The sequence below is a fragment of the Monomorium pharaonis genome, chromosome 2 (genome assembly GCF_013373865.1).
Source record: "Monomorium pharaonis isolate MP-MQ-018 chromosome 2, ASM1337386v2, whole genome shotgun sequence".
NCBI classification, from domain to species: domain Eukaryota; kingdom Metazoa; phylum Arthropoda; class Insecta; order Hymenoptera; family Formicidae; genus Monomorium; species Monomorium pharaonis.
Window position 1 is genome coordinate 23,344,404 of NC_050468.1, and position 14,100 is coordinate 23,358,503.

Genomic DNA, 14,100 nt, shown 5'->3' on the forward strand with positions numbered 1-14,100 from the left:
TTTTGATACATATATTAGTTGAAAATAAAATCGTTGTTTGATGTTATTTATATTATTGGTTACAAATTAAGAACAATATTACATTTAATTTTTAATTAATTTTTTGTGGATCTTTTTTATTCTAACAGGATTTTAAATTGAAACATAATTCCAAAGACTTTTAAGACATTGTAATTTTTAAAGTTTCAGAAAATTGCGATAACTTTCTCTCGGCATTTTTATTCAGAAAAAATTGTCTCCAAATTTGCGTCCAAAAATTTATCATGAAAATTTAGTTCATCTCTTAACTTAAGATACTTTTTATAAAAAATGGATACCGTGTCGACGAAAACGTTCGATTATAAATATTTTTGATATGCAATGCGTCGCTCTACAATGTCAATTCTTATACGTATTTTTTAATCTTATTATGAAATTCTGAGAAAAGTTTGAAGAAAGCTTTCTATCGTGCAGAAAATCAACGACATAGAAAATTTTCAATAAAACAATTTTAACCGAGCAGGATGAACGTACAAGGAGAAGAAGTTCGTTGCACCGTATGCAAATCTGCCGCGTTTCAGCCTTGCAACTCTCAATGAGGAAAGTTACAAAATATTGCCTCTGTGCACGGTTTGGTGCCCGTGAAGTATAACTTCAGCATAATCTCCCGATCCTTTGTTGCTTCCCATTTTAAATACATGTATTAGAATGTGATAGATAAATTTATTGAGCGCTTGCTACAAGTTTTAAGGAAAAACGTTTATACCGCGATCATTTATGGTAGTGACACATAGAAAAATGTAAGCAATCGGTAAGTGAATCGATCAATTGCAATCGAAACGTAACGTAAGTAGTAGCGAGTCAAATATGTTGATTTTGTTACTGTTAAGTTTTTCTACGTGCCACTAAACTTTAAGCGCGATGAAACATAAAACGCATGAATAGTATTTGTTTATTGCAATAATATATTAATTCTTTTCCATTCCGAACAATAATTTTTTTTATAACAATGATTTATTCAACATTAATATTTACGATAATAAATGTTCTGTTATGCAAAAATATAAGTTTGTTCTCGACGGGAATGAAAAGTAATTACAATATAAGAGAAAAGTTTTGTTCATAAAAACCACAACACTTATTGCGCAAAAATGTTGAAGTTAACGCGACATAGTGTCAAGTTGTACTTAAGTGTACTTTAATTTGAGAGATTAGGCCACTGTTATGAATCGGAAAAGTAGATTATATTTAATTTTTTTCTGTTAAAAAAATTTAGAAAGATATGAGGAGCTCTTATTATTAAGAACTTACATTGTTAATTATCTGAATATAATATTTTTGGGGGAAAAAATAAAATTACTGACTTATGATAAATAATGTTTTAACGATTATTAATAAAAATTTTAAATAAAGTAATAGCTTTAATTCTTTGCACTTTACAAGAGAGTTTCTAACTCAAAAATTATTTAATAATAAAACAAAAATCAAAAAATGATATTTACAAGAATTGATATTTCTTGAAAGGAAGTTAGCAAAAAGAAATAATTTAATACATATCAAGATATTCTCTATGTATTCCTAAAGTTTCGTTATTTTTTTTATTTTTAAATTAGAAATCTTCCTTTATTAGATCTAAAACTAAAAAATTAAATTTTTTTGTTTTTTGATACATACTTGATACATTGTTACATCTGTTGTTTATTTAGGAAAATTTGAGCTTTTTTGAAGTAGCAAAATAACATGTTTCTAAAATTGTAGGATTTACTTTTACAAGTTATTGAAATAAATTACTGACGATTGAAAAAGACAATATTATTTAGTCGAAGAAGACTATAACAATGATTTATCAAAAGAAACGCTGAGCGCATAACTAGATAGAAGATGTTCATCTAACATATGCCTATTAGAACAAAATTATTTTAAACGTATCTTAATTATCGGAGCTACTGTTTTGAAAAGAACAGTTTTAATGAAACTATCACTTATTGATTTAATTAATTTACATAATATATAACGACTAGCAAGAGCTATGATATACATAATATCTAGTATAATATAAGCATAGAATAAACCACTGGACCAATGAGCATCTTAATATACATTAATATGGTGACTTTATGTTAGATACTCATTGATTTAACGATCTTATGTTTATGTTACGTCATGCATTTTGTATGTTCAGACCCTTATAGAGAAATCAAGTCCAAATATTAATATGTAATTGCATCCGCTCCAAGATGGGAGTCGCGAAATCGATTCTATTGCATCTGTGCTCAATCAAGAGAAGAAAAATCCATACTGCGTCGTACAAGATGACCAGCGTGATTTCCTAGTCAACGAAAAAATAACAACCGAAGAAAGAGCCTGTCATGATTTCGCGTGCGAATGTATTGATTTACGGATATAATTATAATTATCGGTTGTTCCTGTTCGAAGTTTCCGTATTATACGTGAGCAATGGATATTACGACGGGCGTTATTTTCGACGGACATCGTTACCCCAGTTATACGAACGTTGATCTATTGAAAATTCGCACAATAGACAAGACGGATGAAATGTGGTTTTCATACGTGCTATATTGAAAGTGCAAAAAAGAAAATAAATAAAAAATGATAGAGAGAGATATGTAGTAATTTTATATAATAATGAATATTCGTCACATATATGCTTAAATACTTTAGCAACAATATTATATATATATATATATATATATATATAAAACAAAGAAATGGAAATTATTACCCAGTGCAACTTATTGATTAGATCTCCGTCTTCGTTAAAACATTTTTTTCCTCATTTCTGTTATTATGAGATTTTGTTATTAATGTTTTTCAAATTTTATTACTAATTTGATATTCATTTTAAAAAGTTTATGAATTATTTAAAGAAGGCAAGAAAATTATAACATGAACAATTGAGGGATAATAGTATTCAAAACTACAGTACATACGTATAACAATGATATTTAATTATTACTAAAATATTCTGGCTTACGTTAAATTTGACGGATGTGACACGTCATTGTCACACAATTTATCTATTTATCTCAAATTTGTTTCAACTATAAATAAAAATGCATGTATCATAAATGACATCGAGCGCAACATTTTGAGAGCTCATCCGAAATTGTGACAGTGATGGTACACTATCCTCGAAACATCCTCATACTTACCGATAATAAATGAGACGAATGTACTACAAACTGCATCAACTTCGAGAAAAACGTCAATAACAGTCAAAAAATTATATTCGAAAGTCTTTTAAGAAAATACGACATGAGAATGTGATTACTTTTCGAACTTCTACAATGGCCTAATCTCTTGATAGACGTAAAGTAACGTGATGAACAAAAGTGACAAAGTACTAGAAAGAGTAATATGTGCGATAACGTCACGTTGATTCTTTGTTCGCAGTCATGGTATGATTACAAGCTGAAATGGGATCCGAAGGAGTACGGTGGGGTAGAGATGCTGCATGTGCCGTCAGATCATATATGGAGGCCCGATATAGTTTTATATAACAAGTAAGACAATATATTGTTAATGACAATTTGCCGTTTTTCCTTTCTTTATTATATTTAGCGAAAAATATTATCGACTTGAATAAATTATTAATGTATAAAATTATTTAAATACGAATCGAATTAGGTAAAATTTAAATCTCTATAATACAATTATTTGAAATTTTAAATGTAAAAAAATTGAATCAAATCACATATATTAATAACTTTATAAAATTTTATATACAATATATATTATATATAAAATCAATATCATTTTCTTATTTATACATTTTTTTATTATCTACATATTGAAATTCTGTCTAATAATTATTATAATGCTGTTAGTTAAAAGTTATGATTCGATTTGATTCAGTGCCAAAAAAATCTTGATTTGCATCTTTAATAAAAAATTACTGATTAGATAAACTAAAAAAACGCCGTGTTTATAATACGTTGTACAAGAGCAATTATTCTCATTATTATCTTCAAATTAAGATTCTTTTTGTTGATATATTTATTGAAAAATTATTAGATATGTTCTTGTACTATTTTTTAATAAAAATTTAGTTTCTATTTTTATCAATTATTGTCGAACAGACAATTTTCTACTTTTTTATTAAAATTTCAGTATGGAAGAAGCACAACTGAAGAGTAAGATTATGAAGCAGAAAGCCGCTGTCTCAGAAGACTAATTTATTATTTATAACTGACAGTTATCTTGATCTCTATACCGCTTTTATTTATTTAGGGTTATAAGATTATGTAACACTGAATAAATAAAAGCCGTACAGAGGTTGCGAGGTTCTAGGAAGTTATAAAATTTATGATAAAAATTTTGTCATTTAAAATTATTGGTCTCTTATAATTCCTTAAAGTATTCTTGAACATAAATGTTTATATTATATAACTTTTTTGCTTAATCAATTTTTTTTAACAATTTGATCAAAATCTTCTTGACATTTTGTATAAGTAAATTCGCGAGCAAGGATAGGATCGAAGAAATATTTTAGTACAGTTACAATTGTAGTTTAATAAAAAATGAAATAACTTCCGGTTTCAGTTTCATAACGATGAAGAAACCGTTTAGATAACAGATTTTTCTGATATAATTACGGTTTTTTTTATATTTTTTTTACATTTTTTATTGTTTTATAAAACATTATACGTTTTATATATATTTCACTGTACTAAATTGTGTCGTGTAATCAGACTCGTAATGAAAAGTACATGGTCGTTGAAAATTTTATAATTTTATAAAGGAAATTATATAAATGTAGAAAGATAAAGCACGATAAAATGAAAATAATAAGTTCCAGGTTAAGAACTGAGGAGAAACCATAAATTAGAAATAATTTTATTGTTCCGGTTAAGATTTCGGTGTTAAATTTTATAGAATTTTGATTTGGTTTATTGTTTTAACTCCTAAACAAAGGATTGTAAAACAATTATTGATTCCTATTCTGATTCGACCCTGATCTTTAAAAAATATATTATTACATTATTCCTTTTCGAAGTGATATTATTTCAAAAAATTATAAATATCTATAGATTTTTAAGCATAATTTACAAATTATTATTTATATATTTTTTTAATAATATTCTTTTTTCCTGAGAGGTGATATCAAAGAATTTACATTTGACAGCGCCGACGGTAACTTTGAGGTGACGCTGGCGACGAAGGCGACCCTCAACTACACGGGCAGGGTCGAGTGGAAGCCGCCGGCGATTTATAAGTCTTCCTGCGAGATCGACGTCGAATATTTTCCCTTCGACGAGCAGACGTGTGTGATGAAATTCGGCTCGTGGACTTACGACGGCTTCCAGGTGAGAACTGCCTGGTATCTCACGGATCGTTTCGGAAATCTTCCGAACTTACCTGCTATGGAGAAAATCCACGTGACCTATTGATTTAACCATCGCAGGAAAGCCATTTATTTGCGAGTTAAAAAAAGATTTGACAATTCTTTACACGTGTAGAAAAATATTGTACCGTACGTAAAAGTTATCAAGGATATTTATAATGTATTTCCAGTGATCTTTTATTTTTCACAAATCGAAAAGTTTGATGATAAATAATTAGATTTTTTCTTGCTCTCAAGAAACGTTTTCTTACATCTCCAATGCTGAGAAGAGAAATAGAAAAATTAGAAAAATAGTTAAATTGGAAATTAATAATAGGAATATTTTTTTAAGGGATATATCTATAAACAATTCTATTTAGAATAAATATTTTGTGTAAAAAATGTAAATAGTACTTTTTACGGATACAAGCTTTAACTAAATATTTTTATTTAATCTATTTCAAATTTTCCCCAGCACTGTTTACATGATACGTACTCCTTCTAGATGATTTATTCAATTAATCTTGAGGACGCGAAGTATTCAATTTAATGCAACAGAAGATCTCGTGGAAATCTTGTTAGAACAATCATAAATATTCGGAGAGCGACTTTCGTAGCACGTTACAGCAAAAGTATTATTACTGTCGGTCGTTAGGCACCTCGTGGTAAAAGATCGTATATACTGCTTGTTATCTTTTTTTTTTATTGAGTAAAATGTCGCTTGTTAGAAGCGCAATCGGGTGTAAATGGCAGCCAAGCGGAACATTGAAGCGAGACGAATCATTTGACCTAAATATTAAGTATTTGATATTAATTAAAGAGTGTTCTTATCTCATGCGATAACATGATCGATATCTAAATATGCCGAAGCTTAATTTATACACGCATGTGTGTGTAATTAATTAATTTTAAATACTTTATTGATAGTGACATCTGAATTTCTTCGCAATGATAAAAACAGAGCGAATATATCGATTGAGTGAACATTAAGCAGCGCGATATCAACAATGCATTGTAAAATTTAGTAATTTACTGTTAAGGTCGATCTTAGACACATCGACGAGGTCCGAGGCAGCAATGTCGTCGACATCGGCGTCGATCTGTCGGAGTTTTATACTTCCGTCGAGTGGGATATACTGGAAGTCCCTGCTGTGAGGTATACTTTAATAATTTTCTAACTCCCCTCTTGTGGATCATTAAGCCTTTGCATTTGGCTTTCTTTGTTCGGGGTACAGCAATCTCTTAACAAATTGGAATTATATCGATAATGACGTAGACTGATTTTTCTCCTTGTTATTTAATTAAGCCTTAACAATAAGATCATTAATCTTCATAATAGCATAGAGAAATTGCTGAAGATCCCGCACACTGTTTAGAAATGTATATCTTTGAAATGTTCTTTCGTAAAGTTTCAAAAAAATTGACTACGTAAAAAAATGTCTTATATGTTTTGGTAAAATATGATTTTTGAAGTAAGTATAGTTTCTTTTAATTAAGTTATATGTAATACCACAATAAATCTGGTGTTATAAAAGTTAATAATCAACAATATTAATATAATTTCAATTTTCAATTTTAATTCTAAAACGAAGAAAGTATGCAAGTAGGCTTTCAATATCAATATTATTATAATCGATGGTTAAGTAAAGTATGCGAATTTTACAGAAACGAAAAGTTTTACACGTGTTGTGACGAGCCTTACCTCGACATCACTTTCAACATCACCATGAGACGGAAGACTCTGTTCTACACTGTTAATCTCATAATACCCTGCATGGGGATATCATTCCTCACAGTATTGGTGTTTTACTTGCCAAGCGACAGTGGAGAGAAGGTAATTAAATCATACATAATTCGTGACCTTTTAATTCTATTTTATTACATTGAAAGTGTGTGTTTTCACAATTGTGTGAATGCAATTTCGTTTAATTTGTTTCCTTATTGAAGAAGTATAATTATTCTTAGAGTGCTACAGGTTGCTAAAATCTCATAGAAGATAGATATTTTATTTCAGCAGCGAAACCAAAACATAAATTTTGCAAGAAGTGAGGGTAAATTAATAATGAGATGAATTTTAATCAAAATATTTTATTAAGACAAAATAAAGAATAGAGAATAAAGTTTAATCCGAAATCGTTCGCACTCCGTTTTTATATACTTCTAAATATTTTATTTTTAGAGAAGAAAGCATAATTAGAAATTGATCTTTACTTCTATTAACGTAAGTTTTGGGTTTGAATAAAACTGATATAGTCTAATTAACGACAAAAGTTCAGAACTTTTTTATTAGAAATTTGATTTATTCTGTCAATATGTTATACAACAGAATTTTTATTTAAAATATAACGATGAAATTTGATTAATTTAAAATGGAACGAATAGTTTATCATTAAATTAGATGAAAATAAAACTTGTGTCATTATATAATTCGATCTGCATTCAATATTTTTGTTAATATCACAAGCATATTTATTTTTAAAGAAATTTAGACATATTCCTAAGTTTCAAGAACAAAAATTAATTTTCGAAATGCAAAGCATTTTACTCGAGAGAATATACGATTTGCAATTAGATTGGATTCGAAACCATAATCTAACGTACGGTCGACATATTATGCTTAAAGATTTTTAGACATCTGTTAGGGACGTAAACAGAGATTAATCCTCAAAATGCGGGAATTTTCTTCGATTAAATCGAAATAGCTCACGCGATCGACCTTATCAGAATAGAATAGAACGGTATAGTTCGCGTACGATTGCAGTTTTATTCACGGTCGACCTTATTGTCCTGATATCGTTTCTCTTTATACACCTTCGGGAGTTTTGCTCCAGCACGCGCAGTCGGAAATTAATTTTGCAGATGCAAAGATTTGACTCGATTAGTTTGGAATATGGAATATGGCACAACTCCCGCTCACCATTACGGTTTAATCCGCGGCCGACCTTTTCGCGTCGATGTTACGTCTTTAGGCGTCTCGTAATGCACACTCGACCTCGAGCACCAATATCCACTTACCGGGTTACATAATTCAAACGTATTTTTCCGCTTTGTCACTGCGGAAAGTGTACTGCTCCGAGTTGTCCTCCGAGGGAGATAGGCAAGCGAGAAAAAAGAGCAGGGAAGGTCAAATGTCAGAGTGTCGGTCGTTTAGCAATTGGTGAGGATACGCAATGGGGATCCCGGGGAAAGAAACAGGGGTTGGAATGAAGCGGGTGTAATGCGTCTTGCGACGTGTTCGGAATCAATGCGAGAGATCCGAGAGAGAGAAAGAGACAAAACCCTCTCCAATCGGCTCCAATGTACTTTTAAGGTGCAACTCGTACACGTTTGTAGCTGTATAAATTTTTACGGTCGATAGCTCATTACATTATGAAAAGAAATGGAAAATGTATATTGAGATAAAATTATGCTTTCAAAACGTTTATTTATTCTCTTTTAATATTCTCGAGATATTTTAATTTAACTTATCAATCTTCTCTTTTTATGCGGAACTGCAACTGCAATATGATTGTAAGGCACAATCGTTTATAAGTATTCAGTACAATATATGATTTCTTCAGAAGTCAACTTAATAAAATAAGAGACAAAAAATTGATGAAGTTGAAAATTAATTATTGATTTTAAAAAATGTAAAATATACTATAAATATTTATAAAAAGTGGATGGTAATTAATTTGTTTGGTTCTTTTGCGGTATTTTAAAATAGATATTTACTAGTTAGAATTTATTAAAGTCAATAATTAATTTATAACTTCATCAATTTTTTATTGTATCAAGTTAATTAACTTGGCTTCTAGTAGGTCATATATTACTTTGAATACTTTCGTAACAAAAAACTAAATAAATTAAGTCTATTTAAAATTATAATTATTTATAAAAAATAAAATTAATTTGTTTGATTCCTGATAAGTTCATGTCTAAAAGATCACGATTAAGACAAAAATTTAGATTGTTTTTTTAATGTATGTGTATGTGTAATCTATTTTTAATATTTAGGATTATACGTAGAAGTATAATATTATATATTTTTGTAGCATATTTTTGTAGCGTTTTTTTTATTATAGAAATTATATCTATAACATAATCTATATATAACTAGCTATGCCCTGGCACGCGTTGCTGTGGCTCTCTATTCTTATGCTACGTTTTTTTCAAATTTTCTTTGCTTCCGTTGTTTAACTTTCAAAAGCATTGCTTAACTGTTGCTCTTTTTATTTTATTTTTGAATAAGCATTTATCTATCTTTAATAAATTTAATATTTATTTATTCACGTACTTCTAACTTTTTTTTCTAAAAGCTGCCATGGATTTAGAAATCCATTCAAAAGACTGTTTTAAATAAGTTCCTTTTTTTCAATAAAATAACAGCCATCTTTATTTTTCTTATTACCTTAATTTAAACACAATGAAACATTCTTTGCCTCTCCCGGTCTCTCCCGTCTCTCCTAGTCTCTCCCCGTCTCTCCCGGTCTCTCCCTGTTTCTCTCCGTTTCTTCCCGTCTCTCCCGGTCTCTCTCCGTCTCTCCCCGTCTCTCCTGGTCTCTCCCCGTCTCTCCCCGTCTCTCCTGGTCTCTCCCCGTCTCTCCCAGTCTCTCCCCGTCTCTCCGATCTCTCCCGGTCTCTCCTGGTCTCACCCCGTCTCTCCCGGTCTCTACCCATCTCTCCTCGTTTCTCCCGGTCTCTCCCCGTCTCTCCCCGTCACTCCTGGTCTCTCCCCGTCTCTCCCGGTCTTTCCCTGTCTCTCCCAGTCTCTCCCCGTCTCTCCCGGTCTCTCCCGTCTATCCTCATCTCTACCCGTCTCTCCCCGTCTCTTCCGGTCTCTGCCCGTCTCTCCCGGTCTCTCCCCATCTCTCCCGGTCTCTCTTCGTCTTTCCCCGTCTCAATGTGTCAAAATTTCAATAATATTAATGAAACACTATTTTTTACACTTAAATTATGACCATTATTTTTGAAACACCGGTCCAAAATCAAACCCCATAAGAACACTCCCGTTTTCGAATGCAACATTGTGTCAAAATTTCAAATCCTGCCATTGGTTTTAAATTGTCATATACACGCTAAAAGAAACATTCTCAAATTAAAGGCCTGCAAAAATATCATTAAAAGAATATTGTTTAAAATTAAATTATGGCCATCGTTTTTGAAACACACGGTATTTCCATAAACAGACCCCATAAGAACACGACCGGTTACGAATGCAACGTTGTGTCAAAATTTCAAAGCAATCAGTGAAAAACTTACGGAGATCTTAGATGAGTAACATACATTTTACATTTTTATTTATATAGATATATATATATATATATACATATTTATTTATATACATATATAGATAAAAATGTGTGTGTATGTGTGTATTTTAAGGTTCAAGATTTTTTTTCCTGTTCTGCCATAGGTCAGCTTGTCCATCTCAATTCTATTGTCACTGACTGTGTTCTTCCTCTTGCTGGCCGAGATCATCCCACCTACGTCGCTCGTGGTACCGCTTCTTGGTAAATTCGTCCTCTTCACTATGATCCTCGACACCTTCAGGTACGGTAAAGAAAATTATTCGTGACTGCAGAAGATAATAACTTGTAATAAGTGCGTACATCAAAACGTTAAATCTATTAATAAATGACGCTTTGATATTAAATTAATATTAAATGAAACTTATATCAGATTTCAATACTAGTGATCATGTTCTAAATGAAAGAAAGAAGGAAAAAAAGTATGCCTTCAATATTTAAAGCTAAATGCAACTATGGGCTATTGTAATAACCATCGCGGATCGTCTTTTCGGCATCTGTCTTTCGTGCATTGCAGCATATGCGTAACAGTGGTGGTCCTGAATGTGCACTTCCGTTCGCCGCAGACCCATGTAATGTCGCCGTGGGTCCGACGCGTGTTCATCCACGTTCTGCCGAGATTGCTGGTAATGCGCAGGTATAATACGCCATCGCAGAGAACCAATTACGATTCCAGGCAAGATATATTCTTCTGGCATTTGTGGCCCGGTCATTGGAACCACGCCAGAGCGGGCATTAGAGCACTCATTAGCGTTTTCCGTGCACGTGACACTAGTGTCGCGTCGTACCTGCAAGCATTTTAGCACCACGGTGCATCACTTCTGCATCGCTGCGCGCTGCATCGTGAGTGATGTGTACGCCTATCGTTAGTCGCATCTCTTCCTCGCTGTGCGTTTTCATACAAATAAAATTTCCTGATTTCCAACACGAGAACGCTTGACATCGGCAACATCGGGCGCAAGACTTGTATCCGTTTATTTCAACCAAGAGAGATTGCACCAAAACTGTATTATATTCAGCCGCCTGAATCTCTCTGAAAAGTGTATGTATGTACTTTTACAAGGAATGATCCATGTACATTGCAAATTTCGGAAAATTCGATATTATAATGTAGAAATTGATGTCGTCAAAATAATATGGTTCGGGAGCCGATGCGTCAAAGGATTGAAGTTACAAGATTTTAAAGTTTGAAATGATTGCATGCGTAACAAATAATACAGCAAGTGATCGATGGTTCATAGAATCAATCTAGCCATAGTATACCTAATTCTTTTAATTATTTACAATTCTTATTAAACAATACATATTTAAAAAATAATGTAGATACGTTTTAATCTTTTTAAATAATTAATTTAATTTTTATTTTTTTAATAAACTAATATAAAAAATATGTTTGTGTTTCGTAGAATCATGAAACAAATTAAGAACACAGGAAAAAATAAGTATTAAGAAAAAAATTTGATCAGGCTCTCGAACAACAAAAAATTAACATTTGATGATGTTATAGATTATTTTTGCAATATCAAATTTTGTATTCTAATAACAAACATTTCAAAATTTACGAGATACATACCTGCATCTCTTTGTTAGATTTTTATATTATTATTAAATTAAATAATTGAAAATTAAATTAAAGTTAAATTAAATTAAGTTTGTTTTTCCGATGGCACAAAGTGATGAAATTAAAGTTTAATAATGTTTCATAACCGTAGACTTTCAGTCAGGAATTTTATTTTATGATGTGTAACATTTTCTTTACACTGCGCGACGCCATTATATCTTACAGGGTGTTTACTATCGCTGAAAACTAAGAAAATCTCGAATTTTCAAGGAATTTCTTTTTTATTCTTGAAAACTATAGATTTTTATGGGATCTTATTTTAATACTCAGGAAAATTTCTAGAATTTTTTCTTTAAATTTACATTTTATATTACCTTTTTGACAAAATTGTTTTTTTTTATAGTGAAAAATGTCAATAATCGATTAACGATAGCATACATTCACGTTCGTTTTCATGTAACTCACGAGTTTTTTAATAAAAAATTCAGTAACAATAAAGGGCGATACATCGTTCTAAATTGATTTTGTATGTTTTATCACGAATTTTCGATGAGCTAGATTCATGTATCACGGACAGATTGTTATATACCATTGTAATTCATATTATTTCTTTTTAACACTTTCTCAAATTTAATATTCAAAACGTTTAAGTGGTTCTTCTTTGTGATTTTATGATCAAAGAAGATTGAAAGCTTTAAAAAAATTTTATTTTTAAGTTACATTATAAAAAAATTTTTTTATCTTACCTGGAATTTCGAGTAAAATTCCTAGAAAACCTGAGATTTATATAAATATAATAAATTACAAATAAAAGCCCCTGAAGAAAAAATCTCAAGGATTTGTTCGAAAACTAAATTTTAAAACACTCTGATCTTATTACTCTGATCTTACTGCAATGCATAATATTGAGCTAATGCTTTATTGTCAATGCTGCCAAAATTAAAAATTATTACATACAATAACTTTATAAATACCACACAATAACTTTATAAATACAGAATTTGGAGTCGCTTCTTGTCATTTTTTATCTCGAATACATACATCTCAAAACATTTGCAACTCTGCCAAACTAGAAATTACGAGCATGTGTCGTCAGAATATCATTAGAATACCGTAAATCTGGCTTTCAAAGCAATAAATTATTCATTGCTGCACACTAAGCTTGAAACTGTTATAATACGGGCAATCGATGGATTCTATTAGTTCTTCGATGACTCGTAGAGGAACATTGATTTCGAAACTATAAATGCAAAGAAATAGATTTGTGAGATTATAATAACCAGTCTGACTATCAAGAATTTTAAAAAATGTGCAAGCTATTAAATACGATTGCACGAAACTCTGTACTTGTAGATACGCTTTCATAGTTTCGAAATCGGGTCGGGGATGAGACGAAACGAATCTTCGTGCCGGGTAACTATATTGTACTTTTTTTTTACACTTCAGGCCGCAGTATCAGATAGACCATAGGCGTAGCTTGGGCGGGCATCATGGGCATCGCGTGATGGTCAGAACATGCAACGGTCTCGAATTGCGAGACCCATCACTGTTCGTCGAGTCCTCGGCCTCAGAGCTGGTCGAGTCCTCCGTGCTCTTTCCTAGTGTCGATTCACGGGACGAGCTGCATCCTCGGTGCGTGTCACCGAGATTCACTCGGAGCGCTTTAAATTGCATTTGTATCATTTAGCGTGTTATACTGTGCTAAATGTATAATTTGTTTAATTATTATAATTAGTGACGGCAGTTAAGTAGATTTTACAAGTAGGTTTAAATCTGCTTACATAATTTCGAACTCTTTATTTGAAAAATAAAAGCAACATTTTTGAGTGAACTCGAATCTGGACGAAATAGGTTCTAATTCTCTATGAGTACTTTTTACTACAAATTTTTACTATTAACTTTTGCTGATATTTCAACAATTTTATTTT

General features: G+C 31.2%; 1 protein-coding gene across 5 annotated transcripts in view; it reads left to right on the plus strand.

Moving 5' to 3' along the window:
- LOC105832993 (acetylcholine receptor subunit alpha-like) overlaps positions 1-14,100 on the plus strand; it is an 89,613-nt gene that overhangs the window by 71,698 nt on the left and 3,815 nt on the right. For 2 of the 5 annotated variants that reach the window (XM_012674367.3, XM_036283095.1), the window contains 7 exons: positions 3,394-3,503; positions 5,126-5,306; positions 6,364-6,479; positions 6,989-7,157; positions 10,719-10,855; positions 11,129-11,287; positions 13,619-13,804. In XM_012674367.3, coding sequence (XP_012529821.1) covers positions 3,394-3,503; positions 5,126-5,306; positions 6,364-6,479; positions 6,989-7,157; positions 10,719-10,855; positions 11,129-11,287; positions 13,619-13,804 — 1,058 coding nt within the window. The remainder of the gene's footprint in view (positions 1-3,393; positions 3,504-5,125; positions 5,307-6,363; positions 6,480-6,988; positions 7,158-10,718; positions 10,856-11,128; positions 11,288-13,618; positions 13,805-14,100) is intronic. The other 3 variants (XM_012674368.3, XM_012674369.3, XM_036283096.1) reach the window with 3 other exon arrangements.